At 33.3% G+C, this 24,610-nt stretch overlaps 1 protein-coding gene across 1 annotated transcript in view; it reads right to left on the reverse strand.

The window, feature by feature from the left end:
• Positions 1-7,829: 7,829 nt before the first annotated feature.
• Positions 7,830-24,610, reverse strand: part of DACH1 (dachshund family transcription factor 1) — a 383,360-nt gene continuing 366,579 nt past the window's right edge. Inside the window, 1 exon segment of the mRNA XM_039886825.1 lies at positions 7,830-10,575. Coding sequence (XP_039742759.1) covers positions 10,538-10,575 — 38 coding nt within the window. The 3' untranslated portion in view covers positions 7,830-10,537.

Raw genomic sequence — 24,610 nt, forward strand, 5'->3', positions numbered from 1 at the left:
TAAAAACATGGAGGTGTCAATCCAAGGCCACAATATAAGAGGAAAAGAACTCCAGGAAAGTGACAAGAGCAGAGCCCTTGTTTATCTTTGAGCCAGCTATATAAATCCATGGTGACAGAGCTTCAGTTTTAATGTTCACGATTATGGGGGACAGGAAATAAAGTCAGACTAATGAAATTCACATGAAGCCAAGAGTCAGAAAAGCTAATTCTCTGTTAAAACATTGAAGTAGAAAGAAAATTAACCTCACAAAGGTATATGGAAAAAAAAAATTGTTATCAGTTGTAGTTTTGGGTGAAGAAAAGTCTCATTTGAGACTATAGCAGAATAAGCTTGCTCTCATGAATTTGGACATGTTTTGGAAATGATTACTTAAATTAACACTATCTTTGTGAACTAAGGGACTACAAGTGAAGAATTTAAAGTTAATTTAATTTTAAATTTAAGTTAAAAGTGTCCCCAGGTACCTAGCAGAAGGAAATAAACTTCTTTCATGGAGTATGACATTCTCAGACCAGATTTTAAAGAATTGCCATAGCTAGAGTTCCAATAAACATGAATTCGAATCAAAATTATTTAAAAGTTATTAATAATCAAGGCTTTAAGAGCATCAGAAATATAATGAATGCCAAATCAGACCTTAATAATATAAGATATTGAATTATTAGAAACAAAATTAAATGTGAGCTATTTATATGTAAATATATATCACAATACATCAGGAAATAAGAGAATCAAACACACAAAGAGAGACTATCAAGAATGACTAAGAAGTTTTAAAAAGAAGCAAATAAAATATCTAAAAATAAAAATATTTACAATTATTAATATTAAAATATTTAAAAATTCTATGCAAGTGTTAAATAGCAAACTATATATATAGTTTATATATATATATATATATATATATATCTGAACTCATAGTAGACTGAAAGATAAATCTGAAGAAATTATATGGAATGAAGTAGATTTAAAGAAATGGAACATATGAGTGAAAGTTAACAAACCAAGAAGTAGAAGAGTTTACCTTAGAACTAAATTAGGATTCCAAAAAGTTGTAAAAAGTACACAGAGGCATTATTTGAGGAGTTGTGGCTTAGAGTTTTCTAAATTAAAGAAAAACATCTCCTTGGCTACTTGGGAAGCCTATTAGTTCCCTAACATAATAAATACAAATAAGCTCATACTTATACACACTATATATAAGCTGCAAAGCACCAAAGATAAATAAAAGTTGTTAAAAACATCCATAGAAAAAAGACAAATTGCCTACAAAGAATAATATTTAAACTACCTTTCTATAACAACAATGGATGCCAGAAACCAGTTTAACACACAAATTGCTAAGAACAAAATCACTGGAAACCTAGAATTATACACTAAGCAAACTTTACTACCTTTTTTTTCCCCCTGAAGAAGAGGGCAAAATCTATTTTAAGAGTACCAAAAAGTAAATGTTGGTATACAACCTCAGGTGTTCCCTGGGTGAAATCTGAAACTGGCTGCTGTACGTGGAGGCCAAACAGAGACTTAACACAGGGACAGGCCACTCTTGATTCGTTGGTGGCAGTTTTAACAAGCAAGAGAACTTCCTTACCAGTTTGTTTCCAGGAAGTCTAGACGAGTAAAACTGCTCACCTGCCGGACAGATTCTTAAAGTTTATATAGAGGCCGGAACTGGGTTCAGTCACGTATTCTGTCCAGATGATTTCAATAACACCTTACTCTCTCAAGGCGACCCCCTTGAAACAGCTCCTAATGTGGAAATGGTGGGCCGAATCCACATTTCAAGGACAGGGGAGGGAGTGAGGAGCCTCTGATTTCCTGAGTCATGCTGGAGGGTCAACTGGAGGTCACGTCCTCTAGATGACCTCCTCCACCAATCCTGATTGGGTCTTGCAATCTCCCACACCTCTCTTTGGCAGTGTGCCCTAAGTGATCATCAAGAGGTTTTGTTAGCATGGAGGTGGCTTGTTTGGTGGCTATTCGTCTACACTGGACGCAGATATCACAACAACAATGTAGGTACATGCAAGAGAAAACACATATTAGGATTGTAATTTTCCATCATCTTCCACCCCATGATCTACTAGCCAATAACGTTTACTAACTCCCAGGCTGGGGATCGTCCTCAGAGGCATTGCTGATGATATTCCTCCTGTGAGCATTCCTCAGAAATTTAGTACCGTTGGTAGACTCGTCGGGTATGAAACGCAACATTCTCTTGGCTAGGTGTCCTTATGGTAGGAATGTCTAGAACCCTTCCTCTTTAGGAAAACCAGCCTAAACGATGGGTATTGAGGCATTTTAGTACAAGGACGGTCTTCATTGTCTATCTTCAGGTCTTGTACAGATGAATTTGGTAAGGGGCCTCTGTGGTAGCTATGGCGTCCTCCAGGAGGTTGTGACTCCATGCTAGTACTGAGGGCATCGCTTCCTGATTCTTAAAAGTACCGTATCTTTGAGGCTGGATAGAGGGGCAGTGAGGACGGTTCAGGCTCTTGGAAAATGTCCTTATTAGACCCACGTGAACTTATTTATGATTATCCATCCTCTTCCATTGACCAGCATTGTAGTGTTGATCTATACTAGGCGCTCACACTGTGTCGAGGTCTGGGTTTCCGAAAGCCGGGGGCGCTCTTGGTGATCACCAACGCAACCCTCTACAGCACAATACTACTGAAGTTTCAAATTCCTGTTCCATCTAGGTAAATGTAAAAATGTTATAGGCTGAATGGCAACAGCAATCGTGGGGTATAGGTTAGGCCAACCAAACCTGTCTGTATTACTGGGTGTCGGTGGGGAATTTAGGCTCCTCTCTACACAGAGGTCCCAAAGGCCCCTAAAGAATAAGAGGCAAGACATTGGGGATACTTTTTGATGTGCCACAGGGCCTGAAGTATGCTTGCATTTCTTGTGTGTGTGTGTGTGCGTGCATGCGTGTGTGTGTGTGTTCACACGCAGGCACATGTCTGTACATTTATCCTATTAGTTATGTTTCTCTGGAGAACCTTGACTTATACAGAGAGGTAGAAAGAGAGGTTTGTGGCTATAGCTATAAAAAGATAGTGTGAGGGATCTTTTTGATAGAATTATTCTGTATCATGGTGCTCGTATGAATCTTTACTTGTGATAAAATTATATAAAGCTAGACTCACTCATACACCCATGTAAGTCTGGTGAAATCTTAATAAAGCTGGTGGATATCAATGTCTATTTCCTAGTTTTGATACTGTATTATATTTATGAAAAATGTTATTGTTGGGGAAAATAGATGAAGTGTACATGGGATGGCTCTTTGTTATTTCTTCTGCCTGCAATTAGTCTATAATTATCTAAAAAAAATTGTAATTCAAAATTTAATATTTTTAAAATAAACAAATAAAATGGATGCCACCTTCTAAGGTAAAGTGCAAAATCAGAACTTGCAAATAGCTATCTGAAAACTAATTTTATGAGCTCAGCTGTCCAACCACCTCCACACCTTAAAAGATATTTAAGATATGAGATAAATAATTGAGGTAAAAAGATAGTTGTTGGTGAGGGACTTGGGCTGTTTCAGGGCCAAGCCCCTGCAATCACCCATAAAAGGTGACAGGTGTCTGTCTCTCATCTGGAGTCTGAAGAAGAGCCCTCAGTGTGATCAGAGGACTTGATATTTGTCTGCTGGAGGCTATTGAACACAGAGTACTCATGTCTATCTCAGCTTGAATTTCACATTGTAGGAATGTGTATCTGACACACTGCTCTGACAAAGGTACAGAGAAAGTTGGTTACATTTGGGGAAATGCTCCAACGTTCCTGGTGTTTGTTGGGGGAAAGAATACTAAGTGTTTCCTATGGATACATGTGGTACAGATACAAGAAAGAGCATAAGATAGCTGGGCCTAACACTAATACTCAGTGGATAAAAAAGGACTTTGAAGTGATCTGGCAAGATGGAGGTACATGTGGCTGCATCAAGACGACTGCTGGTGAAATGAAAGATTCTTCAGGGGTGAGACAGTGTCCCGCAAAGCCACTTTAAATACTTGTCAAACTAGATGCTGAATTCTCATTTATGTTAGTCAGTTAAGAATATTCTACCGCTCTCCAACCATCCTCTCCTAAAAATACATTGTGCTGTTAGATCACTCGCCCTTTGGCTCTTTGATCAGATACTCCATTCGTACCCAATTCTGTTCTATATTGCAGGAAAGTTTATTTCCCAAGAACCTGCCTATTTTCACTGAGACTCTGAAGTGTACCTATTGTTGTCTCACAGTAGCTATCTGTGGGAAAAGAAAAATCACATGTAAAGCATATACTAAAAAGCGACAAAATCTATTAATGGAAGAAGGCCCCAAACCATTCTATACCAATGAACTCAAGAACATAATAACCAGAAGGATTTAAATAAAAAAGTCGACTCAATGGGAGCCGCTTTTCCTTTGTAAATGAGCATGATGAGTTAGCAAGAAAAGGTCTGACTGGTATCAACATCTCCTAACTCCCACACTTGCGGTAGAATCCAACAATGGGATTTTAAAAAAAATAAATTTTATGACTTAATAGTTACTTCAGTCTTTACTTGTTTTAAAAAATACCAGTTTGAAATATATTATTAGACACGAGTACACACAATAAATGGAAAGTAGAAATGCATAGTGCTGGAGATGTATCAACCAACTTATCTTTATCTGTTGCTTATGGTAGTAAATTTTGACACACAATTAACATTGTTGAAAGAACAGCCAAAGTACTTGAGAGAGGATTGGAAACTTACTAGCAAAGTAGCTTAAAGCTCCAGATGAATTACCAAAAAATATTTACTGTTTATGTGTTATCTAACGTACTACAGCATTGAATTCCACTTCATCTCTAGTGATTTCAAGTATAATATTGATAATAGCATTTTTAGTCATTGCTCCAGGTATTATATTATAGGTGCAGAATTTATCATAGTATACTTGTATTGATCAACATTTTATCAGTTTAAAATGTACAAACATTACCCCCCTTCACACCACTTTACACGTCTCCATTTATAACATAATTTTCTTAAATAATTCCTTTCCTTACATTGAGAATTACACCATGCTGTTATAATTTTTGCTTCCACAAGACTGAAGTCCTCTCCAAAGAGAAGGGCTGCTTCTTGAAGGCTGGATTTTAGTCATAAAACCCCAGTGCTTCGGACTGAGAACATTCAGAGGAAGGAAGCCCATAATGATTAAAATAGAATTTCTACTTCCCCATGCAGTTGGTTCTGGGGTCAGATTAATCAATAATTTTATTTAGGAAAAAAATGTGACTTCTATTGCATCTAATTGGGAGGATTGAAAATTCGTATTCAATTCAGAATTAAGTTCACAGTGCTAAAATTACTTTAAACGATATATTAAATATTTTACAGATTTTATGTAATTTTCATTTTACAGAACTATTAGTTGTTTTTTGTAGTGTAAACAGCTCGCAATGCTTTCTAACCACCCTAAACTCAACCCCTGTCCATAGCAAAAGGCCCACCAGTAGTTTTCTACAACATATTTTTTTCCGCCCTCTCAGAGAGTGGACCTCGACCTTAGCAGCTCATTAGAATCACTCAAGACTCTTAAAAATACTAATGCCCTAGCCCCAACTCCCAGAAATTCAAATTTAATTGGATACAATAGTTTCTAAAATTCTTCCAGATGCATCTAATGGACGGCCAAGCTACCTGACATGCCCTGACTTGAGGCAATCAAAACTCAGGGAATCTGACTTGGGACAAAAAAGAGAAAATGGCTGGGTCCCTTCTGTAGGCTGGGTGTTATGCTTCTGAATAATAGAGGAGTGAAGAGATGAACAAGAGAAGCAAATGTCTGCAGTGAGAGGAGAAAGCAGCAAGTCACTGAGAGAAGCAGAAAGGTGAAGGCAGAATAGTGTCCCTGGTCCCTGGAGGCTGACTGTGTTCCTAGCTTGAGGGTCTACGTGAACCCTTCTGTCTTTATAGCCAATCTTGTTTGGTGTCTAACCTTGCAGGAATTTGTTTTGTTACATTCAACCAAAGGAGTCTTAACTGATCCAACATTTCAACTCAAAATCCCCAGCTCATTAACCTGTAAATGTAAATAATGCTGCCACTGAAAATGCCTCTCATTACCCAACACCCTCTTTCAGCATTTAGGAATTTACACTGTGTTTAATCACGTTTGGCCATCAGTTACTCTAGGTATACAGATGTTGGGTGATAAGAATCAAATATTATACATCTATACTCAATAGTCTAATCATATTAAGAATTTATTGTTAATGATTAAATATTTGTGATTAAACAGGCTACTTACCTTAAAACAAAGTTTGTGAGCATTGGCAAGGAGAATGCTATGATTGAAATCAAGAAAAAATAACATGAAAAAGTAACTACAGTTGTGTGGTGTTTTACCTAGGGGAAAATGTATCCATGCTTTCCTCAGTCTCCACACAACTGTCTGACTCCCAAAACACCTTGTACGATTCTCTAGAAGGTGAATGGATGATACAAGTCACTAGATTGTTACCACTTAGTGGGAAGGTGTTAACACCCTCTCCATACCAGCTCTGCGGCTACTATAGAGCGGAATGTGCTCGAGGAATCTTTTCTTGTTGAAATTAAGATCTGATTCCAACAGAATTATAAGATCCTCTAGGACAACAGCTATGTTTCAATTTCAGTCATTACAACATCTAGCACAGTACTTTGTGCAGAATAGAGGCTTTATTAATGAATCTGTTTAAATGAATAAATGAAGATCAATTCAGCTTTTATATACCAGTTGTACATATTAAAGATAATGTTAGCACCAAGCCTACACATGAGGAAAAGTGAATTTTTACAATGCCATTTACAATAATATTTAATTCTGTTAACATCTCCACTTCTCATATTTTAAAAATGCAATCCATATAACTTTTTATTTGTAATTTACTCTCTTCTAATAATAAATAGCTTTGTGCAGATTGTAAATTTGCTAGTCCGAATAAAAACACATTGGAAAAGCTTAAATTATCACCAAATTCCACTAATATTCAGAGACTGTATGCTGTTCTAGTACAAGTCTTACTGACATAAACATATGATGACAGAAGACAAAAATGTGTTTGTAATGGTCACATAAACATTTTTGGTGTTTATTAGGGAAAGATCATAATTTGTTAACTCATTGAAATAATTTCTTTAGACAGAAAAAAAAATCCATTGTCATTCTCTTGGGAATGTTTAGAATATTCACAGAGATAGCAACCCAGTATTTCTTCAAACGCTGCATTTTGGATTGATTAAAATGTTTATATATTATTAAAGTATATTGAAATTTCAAAGTTTCTAAAGGCATTTTTTCCAATGATAGAGATCAAAAGCAAAACACTGAGTTAGAGTCACAAATATACACTCATAGATATGGGAATAATATATTTTGTTCCATCAACATGTCTACTTTACATTATTCAGCACAAAGCTTTGTGAAATAAGAATCATGGGAATATAAGAATATAAAGGAAAAGGATACAAATAACAGCTTCATAAACTGAGAAATGTACATAAATAAATCATGTATATGTGGGCAGTTTGCTTAGCTGGCAAGAAACAAAATATGGAAAATCTGCTTGTTAAACAATAACTACAGAGTGTGCTTTTATGATGTTTTTCACCACAGTAATTCATATTAGAGATAGAAGCAGTTGCATGTTAAATAAAATCATTGAGCATTGTTTCCTCACATTGCAAAGAGCTGACTTATGTTGTTTTTAGATGCCTCCCATTAGAAAGTAAATATTCCTTCAATGCTATGCATTTCACAAAATTTAATAAAGACGAACTGTAAATAAACTCACGGGGAGATTTCAGACAGTTTTATTAGGAGATTGTTGAAAAGAAAAAGAAAATTAAATACAATAACAGTAAACGTGGTTCTCACATTGAAACCAGGCTCAAAGAACTAGGCTACCATAGAAAAATTTCCAATTCTTGCATTATGATGTAAAAACAGATTTTTTGTACAGATTTTGTACAACAAAATTCGTAATAACCTTTTATCATTTTTAGAAAACTTTAAATATATAGATAAAAATAGACAATTTTCATAGGTCCTACATGAAGATGAGAATGTTCTGGTCCAAGGGCTTGCATAGAGCACAAATGTGGTTATATTATAGAACAACTAGACATTACTATTTTTAGGATTACAAAAGCATGGAAACCACAAAATGGGCACAATTTTACTTGTTTATACCAAACAGAAACAAAAAAAAAAACAACCAAAAAAAAACAAATTCCAAAACAACCTGTATAACTAAAAAAGGGGGAAAAAAACTTAAGTTACTGACTTAAAAATAACATTTCATGAATTGTAATATTTACAACAATGTTAGTAAGATTCTCTCTTAACATATAGCTGATAGCTTTTTTTAAAATCCTTGCTAAAATTTCCTTTTATATCAAACCAAACACTAAAGCATTCTCAAAGGTCTTGAAAGTATGTATTTTAAAACTATTTAACCTACTTAACAGGTGACCCTATGCAAGGAGCAGAGCAATGGCTGATTCTACTACATATGTAAGTTGTAGGTTTCTTAAAAAATCTTTCAAAAAATGTATGATTCAAAAGCTTGCCACAAGTCCCTCCAATTTTAAGTGTTGTAATCCTTTAAAGACTGTATACAGGGAAAAACAAGAAATAGATACAACTAGGAATAAAATCTCTTGTGCTCAAACAAGAGACGGTTATGGAAGAACTATGCTTAGAAAACCAAGTTTCTACAAAGTATTTACTAACAGCATTTTAAATAAAAATATTGCTCCCTTTTAAGCAAGCTAAAATAGGAATCGTATATATACCCTTTTTAATGTGTTAAAAAATGGACTTTGCTGGTTAATAGCAAGCTACACAAAAGAAATATGTTCTGGTGTTGCAAGGAAGACCTAAAAACTATAGAAGCTTAGTGCCAGAATATCTATATTTTTTCTTAACCAAATAATTAATACCCAATCAGAACTATCCTTAAACATTTTAAACTAGTTTTCTTGGACATTTAAGACTTTACTGTTTATGGTAATAAATAATATTATGATCATAAAATTTTAAGATGACAGCAAAATCATAAAATGTATAGCGACTGCACTGATTTATAATATCAGTCTTTAAAGGTGTAACTGCATATATGTAAAAACAAAGAGAAGGTAACTTCATTATGTAATAAGTACTGTTTGCAGCTTTACTTCCAGCTTTACTTGCACAAAGTGAAAACACATACTGTAACTTTCAAAAAGACAATGAAAATAACACGTAGGCACCCTTCCCTCTGACCAGGGTGGGAAGCACGACACATTTTAACTTTATCACTCAGTGCTACATGGTATTAGACCGATACATCAAGGGTTTGTTAGGTTTTGTTTTTCAGCAACATTAACATAATATGACGTTAACATATAAAAATATTTCTGGTGTTTTGATTAACTGTTCAGCCACAATCCATTCACAATAGTGCAGTTTGGGGCACTAAGTAGAGTTCAATATACAAATAAAAACGGCTGATACAGAGTTCTGATGTCACCAGACGCTTAAGATCTCATTCATTAATACTGTGACTCCAAACAAATATTTACATGCCTGCATGCGTTAAAACCAGAAAGGTGTCTTTCTGACCAACAGGGTGACAAAACATATTTTCTAAAATTTTCATTTTCCTAAACTCTAGTTTACTACTGCATACATAATACCTTCCTTGTATGTTTTATGTTTATATACTGTACATGTGACCAACAGTGTGAATAAGAAGCATCATTATTATTTAAATTCTATATACTACTACCAGTTTGGAATGAAAACATGTTACATTTATATATTTTTAAGAAAAAAGACCTTCAGCAAAACCTTTTGGCTTATATTCAATGCTTCTTTTCAGATATGCAAAATGTTATTTCACTAGGTTGTTGTCAACATCCATTTGTTGGTCTTTTGGAAAGTATGTGAAAAAAACATCTTCAGGATAAAACCCACAATTAGAGAGTTTAAAATCGAATGTAACAGAATATTACTCTTTATTGTATTGATTTTTTTTAAGGAATCCTCTATGCCTCCTTCAAGTTCATTTCCAAGTGTTCTTGCTGGTTTCCGGAGGACATAATTCTGCAAGTCTGGGTGACCACTGCTATGAGAGTCTCTTGATGTGCTCAGATACAGAATTTTCAGAAGAGGAAAATGGTTCATTCCATTAAAAAACAAAGCTAGGTCATATTCTATTCGGACCTGCTTTAACTCAGTATACAAGTGTCCAGCAGCAAAGGTGCAGTTATCAATTGTAAGAAGTTTGATACTTATACATTTACAAACATTCTCAAGTCTCTGGTATGAACCACAGATGAAAATCAATGGAAGAAACTTTTTTTTTTTGTAGAATACTTAAACTTAAAGAACATTAATACACAAAATTGAGGCAGTTCCCTTAAAAGGACTTTATTTTTTTCTGAACTTTCCAATGACGAATGTCTGACTGCAAAGTTCTTTACTACAACATGGATTTCTTCAACAGGAAAGATTCAGTACATGACAGTAGTTTTCAAATACAGTCTTCCATCTAAAAATAAATAATAAAAATAATTAATGACGTGACAATTGGAACACAAATGTGAATATCAAAACTACATAGCCTAATATAGACTTGGTGGGTTTTATTGTCTTCATTTGTTTAGGAAGTTACGTTTTCCATATATTCTCAAAGTTAATTTCATAATTACATTGAGTTTATGTGATCCAAAAGAATATAGCATTTCTAGTTCTCATAAATATATATTTGGTATTTTGATATCAGTTCCAGAGCACTCAGAAAAATAGATAAGAGTATGTGTGTGTTTTACTGATATGCAAAGCTAGTTGATTTCTGTTGAATGACAATTACTTCCTTCAAGCTTGCAGAACTAAATTTTCTCTGGATGCGCTCAGGTGTATCTTCATCACGAAAGACTGAGTTCCCATCTCACTCCTTAGCAGCGTTGTTAAAAATACTATGTAATGTAACTATTGTGCACATTTGTTGCTATTCACATGAAAGCCACCTAGATTATTTCATCACTATCAATGGACTATAACCTTTCCCCCTTGAAGTGAGATTAACCAAACAACTAAATGTTAAGATGAAAATACATTACTCAACTTTTATCAGTTAGGAAACACAGAGTTATGTGAAAAAAAACCTAAATTAAATCTTGAAAACATTCAATAAATGCACTTGAATGAAGCAGAAATAGGAAATTAAAAATCCAGAAGAAAAAACAAAACAAAATGTAAACCTATTTCTCAAATGTAACACCCTCTAAATCGTCCACTTTGTGATGTGGTCTAAACTTACATATGTTTGTGTAAAATATGTCTAAATTTCAAGTTTCAACTCTTGCAGTAGAAGGTAATCAGAAAGGAAACTTTCCAAACATTTAAAAAATGCCTATTGCCATGTGAATGTTTGCAAAATGTCTGGTAGCTTCAAGAATTTAAATATAAGGTAACAGAAATAACCTGAAGTAATTTCAGGAAATAGATAAGATAGTCTAAATATTTGCAGATCTCACCTTCGACATTAAGCAAATTGAGTGCTTTTACATACTCTGTTGTAGATATAGTAATTAATAGGAAACCTAAAATCAACGTTAAATCATTTTATTTCATAGAAACATTGATGTGCCCAAATTTTATATTCCTATCATATGTTTTATCTTAGCCTAATTTGTATGGTTGGTATATTACCTCCAGGATGCCACAGAACTCTCTTTTGCTCATTGATATATCCCAAGCACCTAGTATATGTTCAATAAATATGTGTCGAATAAATGAATCAGTTTCATGTTATCTTTACAACACAATACATGGTCAGGAATGTCCATGAGCTTAGTATTATAGTGACTAATTTCTAATAGGGTGTGTCGAGTATTCATTAGTTGACTCTAAAAATAATCCAGTTCAACTTTAAGGATAATGATGACATTACTTGAAAGTCTCTAAGTATTCTAGTTTTTCAGTTTGATAATCATATCAGAGTTATTCTCAATATATGAAACATCTAATGATCACAATGAATATCTGCTCCCCTTAATTAAAATATACCTTCAGATATAAGATATAATCTAAGAATCACCAATAAAATATATTATTAAACTAACTGAACTCTATTTTTGAACAGTGACTTAAATGCATGCAAAAATTATGTTGAACAATCACCCTAGAAATGTGGTCTAAAAATATTAACTTCTTGGCTCCTAACGATGGTCTCTCATTGATACTAAATATTAATATAACTCATTAGTGGCTATTATAAATATTCATTAGAGATACTTTCTAAATCAATCATTAATCGAATATCAATACCAAAGCCATATATTTTTGATAAAAATTTCTAAGGACATGAGAGTATCACATTAACCTATTGCGGAATATTTATTGTTTTGCATAAAACATGGCTTAATTTCTTCTGTTTGATTGGTTTAATTGCAGCCACCTGTGGGACAAACCTATGATTTTTGTACTTACATTATATAAATAAACTAAAATATAACTATTTCAAATCTCAGCTTAGCAGGAGTTTTAATTACTCACCTTGTAAATAAACCTAATAGACTTGACATCATAAAAATAAATAAAACCAGTCTTTCACACACTTAGTATCTTGTGGCTAAAATTGGACCCTTTAAAAGATAATTTTGATCCTAATAACTTTTATTGCAGAAAGCAACATAATTTTTTAAAATCTAGTAATAGAAAATACAGAAGTAACTGAAAAAAAATAGAGTGCTGATACTTTTACTAAATTTTTCATTAATTTATCCCTACTTTCTCCTTTCAGTTGTCTCATCATTTCTATTGTGGATTCAGTTATGTTGGTAGTATCCTTCTCATTGTTATTTTTAAAAAATAGACAATGTTTTCTAGGATTAGAAAAGGTAAAGAGACATTCTCAACTTTCCCAAAATTCAAATTTCATTAAGTGAGGTCTTTCATAATACCATTGAAAAGTAATAATTTGCTTCAAGTAATAATTTGAAAATTAACATTTCAGTGCTCACTATGGATTTTTAAAAATCTTTGTACATTAAAGACAAATTAAAGTCTTGAAAAATAGTTTTCTAATCTTCTGTGATGTCTATGTCATACCGGGTAGAAAGACTCTAGTAGTGAAGAATGGATGTATAAAAATAATTCATTAAGGGTAAATAATTGTTTTAAAAGATTCACTAGCCAAATTCTTCACCCAGGTCTAAAAGGTGCCATATAATTTGGTATTAATTTTTCTCTCTAATCTTATCTATTACCACTCTCTGCTTACTCAGTAACCCTAGTTCTCCTTTGCACTCTACGGCACATCAAGCTCTCTCCTGTTCAGGCCTGTTCTTCCTTCTGGAAGCCTAGAAGGTAAGTACCTTCTCTTTACTCACTTACTTTCCTGTTCTCGTCTATCGAACTTCTCTAAATGGAGTTCTTCTATTTATTCTCCACTGCAAGCACCTTAACAATTAACTCAATAGCTCTTGTTTCATTTTGAAATTACATAAGGGAGTTTGCTACAAGATGAGACCCACAAAAGCAGCAGCCATATCTCTTTCCTTATAAAAATTAGAATGAAAATGCTTTTCAGAATGATTCCTCAAACTTTTTTTTCCTTAAAAGTTTTAATGCAGTCTTAAATGCTAAACTTTTAGAGAAATAAATTAATATGCTTATGCAATAAAAATAATTATCTGTATGTTAGAAATTTTAAAGACTAAACTAAATTTTTAAATAATAGTACAATAATTATTTCAAAAGCATCTTTACTATAGATCATTTATAAAATACATTTATCGAAATTATATACATTATATTTGTGCGCTCAGTATCTGACCTACTATAATTCCACTTTTAATAAATGTCTCCTTAAATTTTTGACTAATGCTCCTAACTGATGAACAAATGCATCAGGCACTGAAGATACCAGTTATAAAATAAATCCCACTTGCTACAATTAAGGCATTTCTCTGATTAAATAATACTTAGACATCTGAGATTATCTGCCTTATAATTAACTGCAAACAGAAATACACCAGGCACGGACAGACTCTAGAAGAGAGACTCTCTCTTCCTTTGTCTACAGAGTCTAAATTACAAAGCAATTCTACTTTATAATTTTTTCATCTTTATTGAAACAGTTATGAATAATTCAAAGTATATAAAAAAAATGTTTTAACTAATTTTATGTTGTTCCAGAGAAGTTACAGTATCAGTCCTGCAGCACACAGCAAACAGCCATGTGTGGATGTACCCAGAGAGCTAACGAGAGGCCTCTCAGGTATGGGAGTATAGGTCTAGCTCAGGCCTCTGGTAACAAACCACCTGAGTTAAAGTTAAATGGCAAGGATGTTAGAAAGGACATATAGGCCAATAGTTCAAACCATGCCGTGTGTTTACGTTATATAATAATGCTTCCAATAATCTCTCCTTCCCAGACTGTTCAAACAGCAAGCAAAGCCACGGGGCCATACAGAGGGCCTGGCAAAAAAAAAAAAAGTTACAGGATGGAGCTCATTGGAATCTCTGGAGTGTTTCCATGGCTTAGATTCATTACTCGGTGCTGTTCAAAACTCAGAGAGCTTATTCGTATGCTTTGTTTTAAGGGCTACCCTTTGTGCATTACTTTTTACCTAGACTATCTCACACCTACCCACTATTTTCTATATTGTCTTTATTTATGTATGCCTTGGCCTTGGAAAAATGTTTTTCCTGTTTGTTCCTGATGCTGAGCCAGGTTTACCAAACAATTGGTCCTTGATATCTCAAATGGGTGAGAACTTTTCTTTAAGATCAAGTAAATTGGCAATAAAGGCAACAATCATTATTAACATTATAGATAACATTTTCTGAGCACCTGTTCTGTTCAAGGCACTTTATAGATTATAAATCTAATCTTCCTGACAACTCAACAAAATAGGTATTCTTAATGCCTTTTACAAATAGGCTGTTAAGGTTCAAAAAGGCTAAGTATCTTGAACATTTTCACAGAACTAGCAAATGAAAGTGAGGTGATTTGATATTTACGTGGATCCAAATATCATGCCCATTCTACTATGTCACTTTCCTCTAAAACGCAACTGGACGATCACTGGGGGAAATCTGATGTCTCTGACTCACAGAGGGGAAGGACCGACTCTTATGCATCTCAGTACTATCAGTGTCACTCCTTGTGGATCTGTTCCTCGCTGTCATCCCAGTGACAAGGGCTTCCTTTTAGTATTCAGAGCCTCAACTGAACCATTTGAAATCAGAATCAGAATTCTTATAGTTTGGTTTCAGAGAAAATATCTTCCTTTAACACAAGATTATTTGTTTTTGTAAAGGAGGCTGATGTGACAGAAAAATCATCAAGCTATACTTTGTGCATGGGAGTACTTAATTAAAAAGTCTGTTCTAATTAAAAGCACTTGGGAGTAAGGATTGAGTGAAACTGTTTAAATTACAAATTCCTAATAGTTCCAGAGTTCATTGTAATTTGATGCTCACAGCTATAATTTGGTATATAAGAAAGTATCTAGATCACCGAATAGTTTATTGCAGGTGTGAATTTTCATATGCTATTTATTATTATTATGCAGATTTAGATCTACAGATGAGCTGAAGAAAAATTTTAAATTCCTTGTAAAAAATAGGCCTCACCTTTTAATATTAAAGTAGAAACGATCAAATCAAACCATTAAGTATATAGATTCTATGTGTTATTTATTATCTGTGGCAAAGAGAGAGAAATGGAGAATTTATTACAAAATTTCCAGGTTTGTTTTATTTGTGTATTAAATCTATTGTTATGACTTAATGTTTTTGTAGGTATTATTATATGTATTTATTTGTTATGTCTAATACATGTAGACAGATGTAGAATTTAGCTTTTATTCATATTTAAAACTAGAATATTGAATAGCTTGATCAGTTACTTTAAAAACTAATGAAACTTGTTCAAGAGAACGATCATATTACACAACAAAATTTCATATTAGAAGAGGGCATACAAATTGGAACAATTTCAAATTGCTTAGTTGGGCGACACAAGAAATCCAATTATTTCATTAATGTAAAATCATTAACAAGGGAGTATGCTAGTGAAAGGTAACACATAATATGCAAATAGATATGTATTCCAATTTTGAATTGAACTCCCCTGCATACATCCACAAGGATCTCTTACATATCTTTTGCACAAAAGGCTTCCTGTTAGGAAGTAGCTTTATTAAAAACTGCATCTGTTTGTTCAAAACTTATAGCCAGACATTTGTAATCTAATAAAATTTGCTGCTTTCACAAAACAGTACATGCATGTGTACATGTCTCTCTATTTCAGAGCTGAAGAAAATATTAACAAAGCAGAGGACAAACACAGAAGATCATGTATCTAGAAAATTTAATATTTACTTAAATAATATTAGGTTAATATAAAATATAGTAGCTCTGAGCCTCTCTCAACATAATGTCTTAATCATGTGAAGTAAGGGAAACCAAAACAAGTGGTGAAAACAAATGTTAATGATTCATGTGATATTTGATAAGACAACGAAAGGAAGTCAAAATAAAAGCAAACAAACAGAAACAGATGGGAAGAATCTTTGTCAAGTCATAACCCTTCTTGTAAAACCCCCAAAGGAAGAAGTTAATTAAAGAAAATATTGTTTCTTGCTTTTTTTATAATTTTATATTTAGAGTAAGAACATTCTGCTACTGCTAAAGCAATGAAGCAGAGACACAAAGTCTACGTTTAATATAAGAAATATTTTAAGAGAGATTGATGTTTAACATAGGCTCTTTTATAAGAGGATACTGAATAAATATCATTTCTTCTCATGAAATGTAGTTAAGAACAATAAAAGTGATTTGCAAAGTCATATTCAAGAGTGTGTCAATTAAAAAGTAATTAAAAAGTAAAACTAAAAGTTGCAACAGATTTTGAATTTTGTGTAATTTATGGTTACAGTCACAGAATCTGAGGCTCATACAGTTGGGTCAAAGTGAGAGAGGACTAGAACCCAAATAGCTTTCAAATAGTTCCTCTATAAGTACCTGATGCTATTCTAGAGAGTGGGCACAGACTGTGTGTAAAAGAACACAACAAATGTATTTTGCCTGTGCAATCAAAATATACTAGCACAAGCATAGGTAATGAATTATCTAATGGACCAATATGACCCAGCTTACTTGAAATCAGAGTAGATAACATCGTGTTTTTTTACAAGATTAGTATGAAGTAATGGTTTTGATTGTGGCTCATACCAAAGGCATAAAAAAACATAATCAAGAATCTCTTTTATATCTTTCATTTCTCTTCAAAGAACACAGTGTAGTTTAAAACATGTTCTGAGAACAGAAGATCATCTAAAACTATAATGTACAGATTAAAAGGTAACTATGTTTTTAGACAAAGACAGTGAAAGTGAAATCCTGTCTTTTTCATGTGAGGGACTTTTTATTAGACTTCAGGTAAGCACAGGACTTGAGGAGCAACCTGAGCTTCGAAAATTTAACAGTTTGAAGCAGATGAGGCTAGGCTTTAGGTATTGTAGGGCTAGAAGGGATCATCACTGGGCAAGTAGATCTAATCACAACATTCTTTCTAAATGGGAAATTAAACAAACAAACCACTAATGAAAGCTGGACTGAAGAATTTGAAGAGATGGCATTTCAAGATCTATACATGGCTATGGTTAATCTTACTGTGCCTGGAGTTATTTAGTCAACTTCAGCCCTACACAAAATACTTTTCCCAAATGGCTAGATCAGCTTGTAGTATTTCAGTTCCTCTGAGAAATGACGCTATTATTAGTATCTTAAAGAACAGACCCTTTGCCTGAATTTCAGGCTCAACTGTGATGCTGGTCCTCTCTGTAGACAGAGAGGAGTTTACGATCAAAGGCTAAGATAACCCTGCTTTACTGAATATTAAAGACCTTTTATTCTGTAACTCAAGAATCTTCCCCAACTGGGATAGAAATCAGCACCTTGTGGTTCCAGGAATTGACATAATTTTAGAATGAAATATTCTTAAAACCATACCTCCATGGCCACAACCAAGCAAAATTGATTTTAAAAAGTCATCATCATAAACTATCTAGTGTTTGCTTATGCAATAGGAAACAGGCAATTCTATGCTTCATGTTAAGAAATTAGCCCTCCGACAAAATTTTAGTCATGAATGATCATCCTATACTCATGTGCACAGGATTGGGATCCCATATATTGTATTAGAACTTAGGCACTGTTACAGCCACTGTCATAGGATCTAAACTCTCCGGTCCCCCAAGTTGTTGTCACTACACCAACACTTAAGAGCTTCACTATTCTAGAGAAATTTATTAAAGTCTGGCTATAATCTCCTTAAGAGCAGATAACATACCATATGACCTTGTGTATTTCTAGCACCTTGAACATTGCCTGGAAACTGGCAAGTGCTCAATAAAAATATACAGACAGAACTATCAAAACTAACATCAAAAGTGAGGGGAAGGTGAATATTACATGGCCCTGAATGTTATACCTGAAGAAGAAAACAACTTCACTTGGGTAGTATACTAGCTTAGAATATATGATTTGAGCCTAATCATCAAGAAATATCAGAAGCAAAATGAGAAATATTCTATTAAGACCAAATTTTTCAAAAATGTCAATTTTATCAATTTTAACAGGCCAAAGAAATGCTCAAGATCAAAGAGACTAAAAAGAAAGGATAACTAAATATAATATGTGATCCTAATTTGGATTCAGAAATTCTATAAAAAATGTTATAAAGGACATGCTTGGGGTAGGGGTCAAATGACAAAATTCAAATTTCAATGTCAGATTAAAAAAGTAATGTCAAATAAATATTTATTGAGCTGATAAATATACCCTGTTTATGTATAAGAGAACATCCTTATTTTTAGTAAATATCACCTGAAATATGTATGGGTAAGTTCAATAAAGGGCCATGATTTATACATCTTACTCTCAAATTATTTGGAAAATAGTATTCAGAGAGAGAATATCATAAAGTACATGTGAGCAAAATATTAATAATAAATGAATCTTACTAAAGAGTATATGAAAGTTTCAATACTTTTTTGAAATTTTTTATAAGTATTTTTTTCAAGTACAAATTAAGACAATAAATTAGTTTGCCTGAGTGAAATACAATTTTAATAAATCACCAATATCAGATATTTATTAATGTTGAAGATTAACACTCTCCACTATCTATATATACTGTTTCACTGATTAAATGAACTGTATTCTCAAGGTAGGGATGTTTTCTGCTTAGTAACAAGGCTTTTGAGAAGTCCTGTTCGAATATTAGATAGTAAGAAGATGCTTAGTGATTTTCTTTAGAGAGTTCTCCAGGAAAACCAGATTCAGATTTGTGAAATTTACTGGACTGAGGCAGTGGACATAAGCTGGATTCTGGTATACTGGTCCATTGTTTTTTAATGGCAAATTTACTATTGTAAAGTTTATGAATTTTACTTAACTGTTACCTATTAGTTAGGACTGTGTATGCTAATGTGCATTTTTTGGTATCAGGAAATTACTGTCTGTTTAACTGTTTGAAACAAAACCAAAAAGAGCAGAGACCTCTTTAAAAGTTTTGTTTTATTTCTGTAAATAAAGGAAAATTATATTGCTGGTAGGTCTGCTTTGGTAAAGCAGTTGTGTGCATGTGTGTTCTAATTAAGTATTTATTAGTAAGAAGCTACAAACCGTCAGAGTGGTTAATGTATCAGCAAGTGAGAATGGGGTACTTTGCACTTAGGTTACCTTGCCCTGATTGGAAGGTGAGACTTCCCAGTTTCAGTAAAGTGAAGCACAATGAGATTTTAGTACTTTCTCTATTCTTCTGTACATTTCTGGGGGAAAGGAGACTAAGAAACAGGGATGGAAGGAAATAATCATTAGCAGGCATATCTGAACCAGAGTGATGAATGGACAAATTATCTACTGTGTCTAATTAAAATGGAGCATAGAAAAAAAGTGATCTCTTATTTGATAAAATAGATACTACAGAGAAGGGAAACAAGGATCTTTCAAATCAATCATGTGTATCCTTCAGAACTTCAAGAAACAGGGAAAATCATCAATGAATAAATTAAGTGTTCAGAATAAATGTATGTGTCATCTCTTGGGAAAAAGCAAAGGTGGCAATTAGAAGGGCAGCTCTTGTCAGACCCTAGTAATTTTCTTTTAAGTTTGGAGGGGGGAAAAATGATCATTTTCTTTTAAAAGTTTAGCATTTTGTATCTAAATCTCTAGAACTTTATTTAACATGTTTATACAATGCAGAACCAAAATATTGGTCTAGTGCTAAACTCCACAATCGACAAGCTTCTGTGAAATATCTCAAAATTTTTTCAATAAATATAAGAATTTTTTTTTAACAAAAGAAAAACACCTTTGTGGAGAATAGCTTTTCTTTATATCTTATCTAAAGGAATCATCAAATGCATTTAGACAGTGTGTGGGTGAGAATAGTATTTACATGCTATTAAATAACATAGCCCACTATAAAATAAACTTTAAAATTAACACATAGGGGCCAGTTCAAAGATGTGAGAAGTTATGATATCTAAAGAAAGAATCTGAGAATCAGTAGTATTTGTTCAGAAATGTAGCCCAGAGAAAGCAGAGTTATTCAGGCAAGTTTTGGAAAATGCCCATGAAGTGACAACCAAAGATGTGTTACCTTCAAAGACTGATGTGGACATCTGTTCTACCTTTAGAGATAGTCCTGAGCCATAAGATATCTGAATTACATAAGCTCTTTGTTAGAGTAACTTAACAGTTTTACTTTCCATATAGCCCTCTGTGGCAGGAATCCTCTAAGACAGCCAGCAATGCTTCCTGCCTCCTGGTAGTCACATCCTTATGTGATCCCCATCCCCTTTAAGTATGGTTTATACTAGTAACTTGCTTCTAATGAAGAAAATATGGCAAAAGTGATGGGAAGTCACTTCCAAGATTAGATTATAAAAACCCATGACTTTCATCTTGCTGGCAGACTCACTCCCTCTCTGCATCTTTTCATTTGCTTGATCTGAAGAAGCAGGTTACCATGTACTGAGTTGTCCTATGACGAGTCCATAGGGCAAGAAACAAATGATGGCCTCTGGCTGAAAACCAGCAAGACACCGAGGCTCTCAGTCCAACATCCTTCCCTTGAGGACATGAGGCATGCCAACAGCCACATGAGTAAGCTTGGGAGTAGATCACACCTCAGTCGAGTCCAGGCATGACTGCAACCCCTGCCAACTTCTTACTGCAGCCTGGGAGAGACCCTGAAGGAGAGGACCCAACTATGCTATTTCCAGATCCCACGCATTCGGAAATTGTGAGGTAACATATCTTTTAAACCATGAAGTTTTGAAGTAATTTGTTGTGCCACAATACCTAATTAATATGCCTTCCTTTAGAAAAAAAATATGCTGGTTAATGTCACAGGTAAATTTTTCAGTTCTTGTGACTTACAGTGTTCTAGTATATCTCAATTTGCTTTCTTCTGGAACACAGAAAAGATTAATAACCCAACTCTGGGGCATGTGAACTCACCGAGCCACCTTGTGAGTTCTCCTGGAGGGTTGCCTGCATTTCAGAGAAACAGCAAAACCAACCGGCATGTTTCTCAGAGCAGCATTTCTTGTCTTACTATATCAAAATAATTTTTTAGAAACTCTCTGATTTATTACTAATGGAATAAATTATTGTAAATCACATAATATTTATTCTCACACTTAAAAAATTGTTTGGTCGTGTGTGTGTGTGTGTGTGTGTGTGTATAAGTAAAAAATACTTGTATTACCTTAGGGAACCTTGATTCTACTGGGAATAAAAAAATAGGTTTTCTTTAAAGATTGGTCATTTTATTTCATGACATATGGTAGCCTTTTCAGTTATAAAAAATAATGATCATTATCAATAGTCTATTCCTTATATTAAATTTGTTTCAGAATAATAATAATTATGATTGTATCAGATCGCCTGATACAGTGTGGCAGAAATAACCATCCCAGGATACTGTATAGCTCCATACTGTTGAACTTGTAACCATTTAATGAACTACTATTTGCTAAAAAAGAAAAATAAAAAAACACATGTTCTAGACTTTCTATTAAAATCATGTAGAAATATATTAGTTTGAGCAAGGAACCAGATAATCTTTTTAATGTCCCCAAACAACCTTTGATTTAGACATGGCAACTGGTCAAGTTCAGATTGGTTAATTCTGGTATCTGGTAATATTTGAAGCTGTTGTTTATTATATTGCATGTTTTCCAAGGAAACAGACATACTTTTTTGCAAATTGATCAGGAAAATATCAACAAAACAGCCACAAACAATAACAAATTTAGTAAGACACTAAATGCTTTCTAAAATGGAAAACAATGAAAAAAAAGACAAAATGTGCTATCACAAGATTATGCAATGCTGAATAACTTTTCATTTTACAAATTGTCTCTGTCTCCATAGACACAAAGAATTTCAGGAAACATCTGAGCACTCTAGACTTATAATTTACATTTATTGTAAGTTCTAATTTGGCCTCAGCATATATTAAATTCCATGAGATTGCTGAATTTCTTTAATTGAATTTCAAAAAATGAACACAAAAAATACAAATAAACATTTAAAGTATATTATTATAAATGTGCATACATTTGGAAAGAAGATAAATGCTGATGTATGTATATTTAATGCCCATTGTGAAATTCTACTCTTGGTCTTATAACACAGACTACTATTTCCATTAAAATTAATAGCTTGTGGCTGTGGTTACTGTCAGTATTGCCTTATTTTCCCATCACTAGCAATTGTGACATGAATAAAATTAACTTATGTCACCATGTAAATCATTATATCCTGAATTAAGGTTCATTTTGAGAAGCATTATAAATTTAAGGAACTCAGCTAGGATCTCGTCAAAACAACTTCATAATGAAATCTTTATTTTCCTACCATACAGACTATATACCACTTTTACGTTTAGGGCTAATTCACAGTTGCACTTGGACAAAACCAAATTATTCATCTAAGTATCCCTAGTTTATCTTAATATCTCTGATTCATTTCAAATGGGCAGAATGCAGTTCTTTCTCTTTTTAAGAAAACTTACTTGCATATTATAAGAATATTAACTCGTAAGTCTTAGATAATGAATTTTGACTGTTTTTCCATTAGATCTTTGATAGCATCATGGTGTCTGAATGAAGAGTTCAAAACCTTTTGCAGCCTTTTTAACAGGTTCTTTCCTAGCCCAGTGCTTGGTTGAGAATCTAAATGCTACGACTCTACCAGACATTTGATAGCTTCATTACCAAATGCCTATGTAATGAAAAATCACAATGCTCTAAAGTTTTATAGTGTAGGACTAGTATTATTTTGTTGTAACACACACTTTGTTGTGATAATTCAGAATACTATTACATGAGCACTTTTCCTTTACTTACCAAATTTCAAGAATAAGTTAATTTTACCTTCATTAAAATAAGAATGTATTATACTGTTCAAATGATTACAAAGAATATCTATGCATCAGAGGGAAAGCTAACAATAAGAGTAAATTATTGTTGCTTTTTTGTTTATGATTTTTTTCAATGTAGTTTGATTACTTGAAAGGACTGATATTCAACATTGCCATATGAAACAATATCATGAAAAATACATGTCTCTTAATGCAAGAGTCGAATTGGCAGTTTGTCATAGGTAAAATCTGCAGAATCGACAAAGTTGCAAAATAAATAAGTCAAAATATGAATTATCTAATATACCACTATGTATTTTTAGCATTCTCTATCCTAATTTTATGTATATAATCGAGCACTGTAAATTTTTTAGTCTCTATTTTATTACATTCACTTTAATGGACAAAATTCAACACTAGTAATCCATTCTTTCTAACTGCCATAAAAAAAAGCTACATTATGTTTTCTCTAGTAAAAAAAATATTAAATCATTCATTACAAATAAGGATGGCATAGAGTGTTCAGGAAATGTTTTAACTCTTAGCTATTTGAATATACTTTGCTCTTAATGCTGCATTTGTTATTCTTATTATAATCTGTTCTTTGTAAGGTGGGGGTTGGGTTGACACTCTAGCCTTTTAGAATAATTACAATATCAAGATTACGGAAAGAGATTCTGTATTTTCAGCACATGGCTTTAATGTTGCCCAAGGTAATACTTCTTGTTTGGCTTTCACAGTCGAACTGCCTTACATTAAAACCCTAGCTCAATATTCATTCACCTAAGTTCCTTCATTAAACCCAAAAGTAACAAGCCAAATTCATCATCATTTACTCTAGCCTGGATCTCTTTCTTAGATTATCTATTTCAAACTACCAACTACTGTTTTCCTGTTCTAAATCTCACAATTTTCTCCTCTTGTATTTCAAGTGCACTTCCCACTCTATTCTTTGCACATTAGAACTTGAATCTTCATTACCTGATTTCTGAATTTAGAACATTTTTCATATCTTTATTCTCATTTGATAGCAATATCTCTTATGCAAGATTTCTATTAGATTTAAGATTCAGTATATCGATATGAGCGACAAAAACAACAGAGACCAGGTCTTTATTTTAATAAATAT

The sequence above is a fragment of the Pteropus medius genome, unplaced genomic scaffold, assembly GCF_902729225.1.
Source record: "Pteropus medius unplaced genomic scaffold, Ma_sr-lr_union100, whole genome shotgun sequence".
NCBI lineage: Eukaryota > Metazoa > Chordata > Mammalia > Chiroptera > Pteropodidae > Pteropus > Pteropus medius.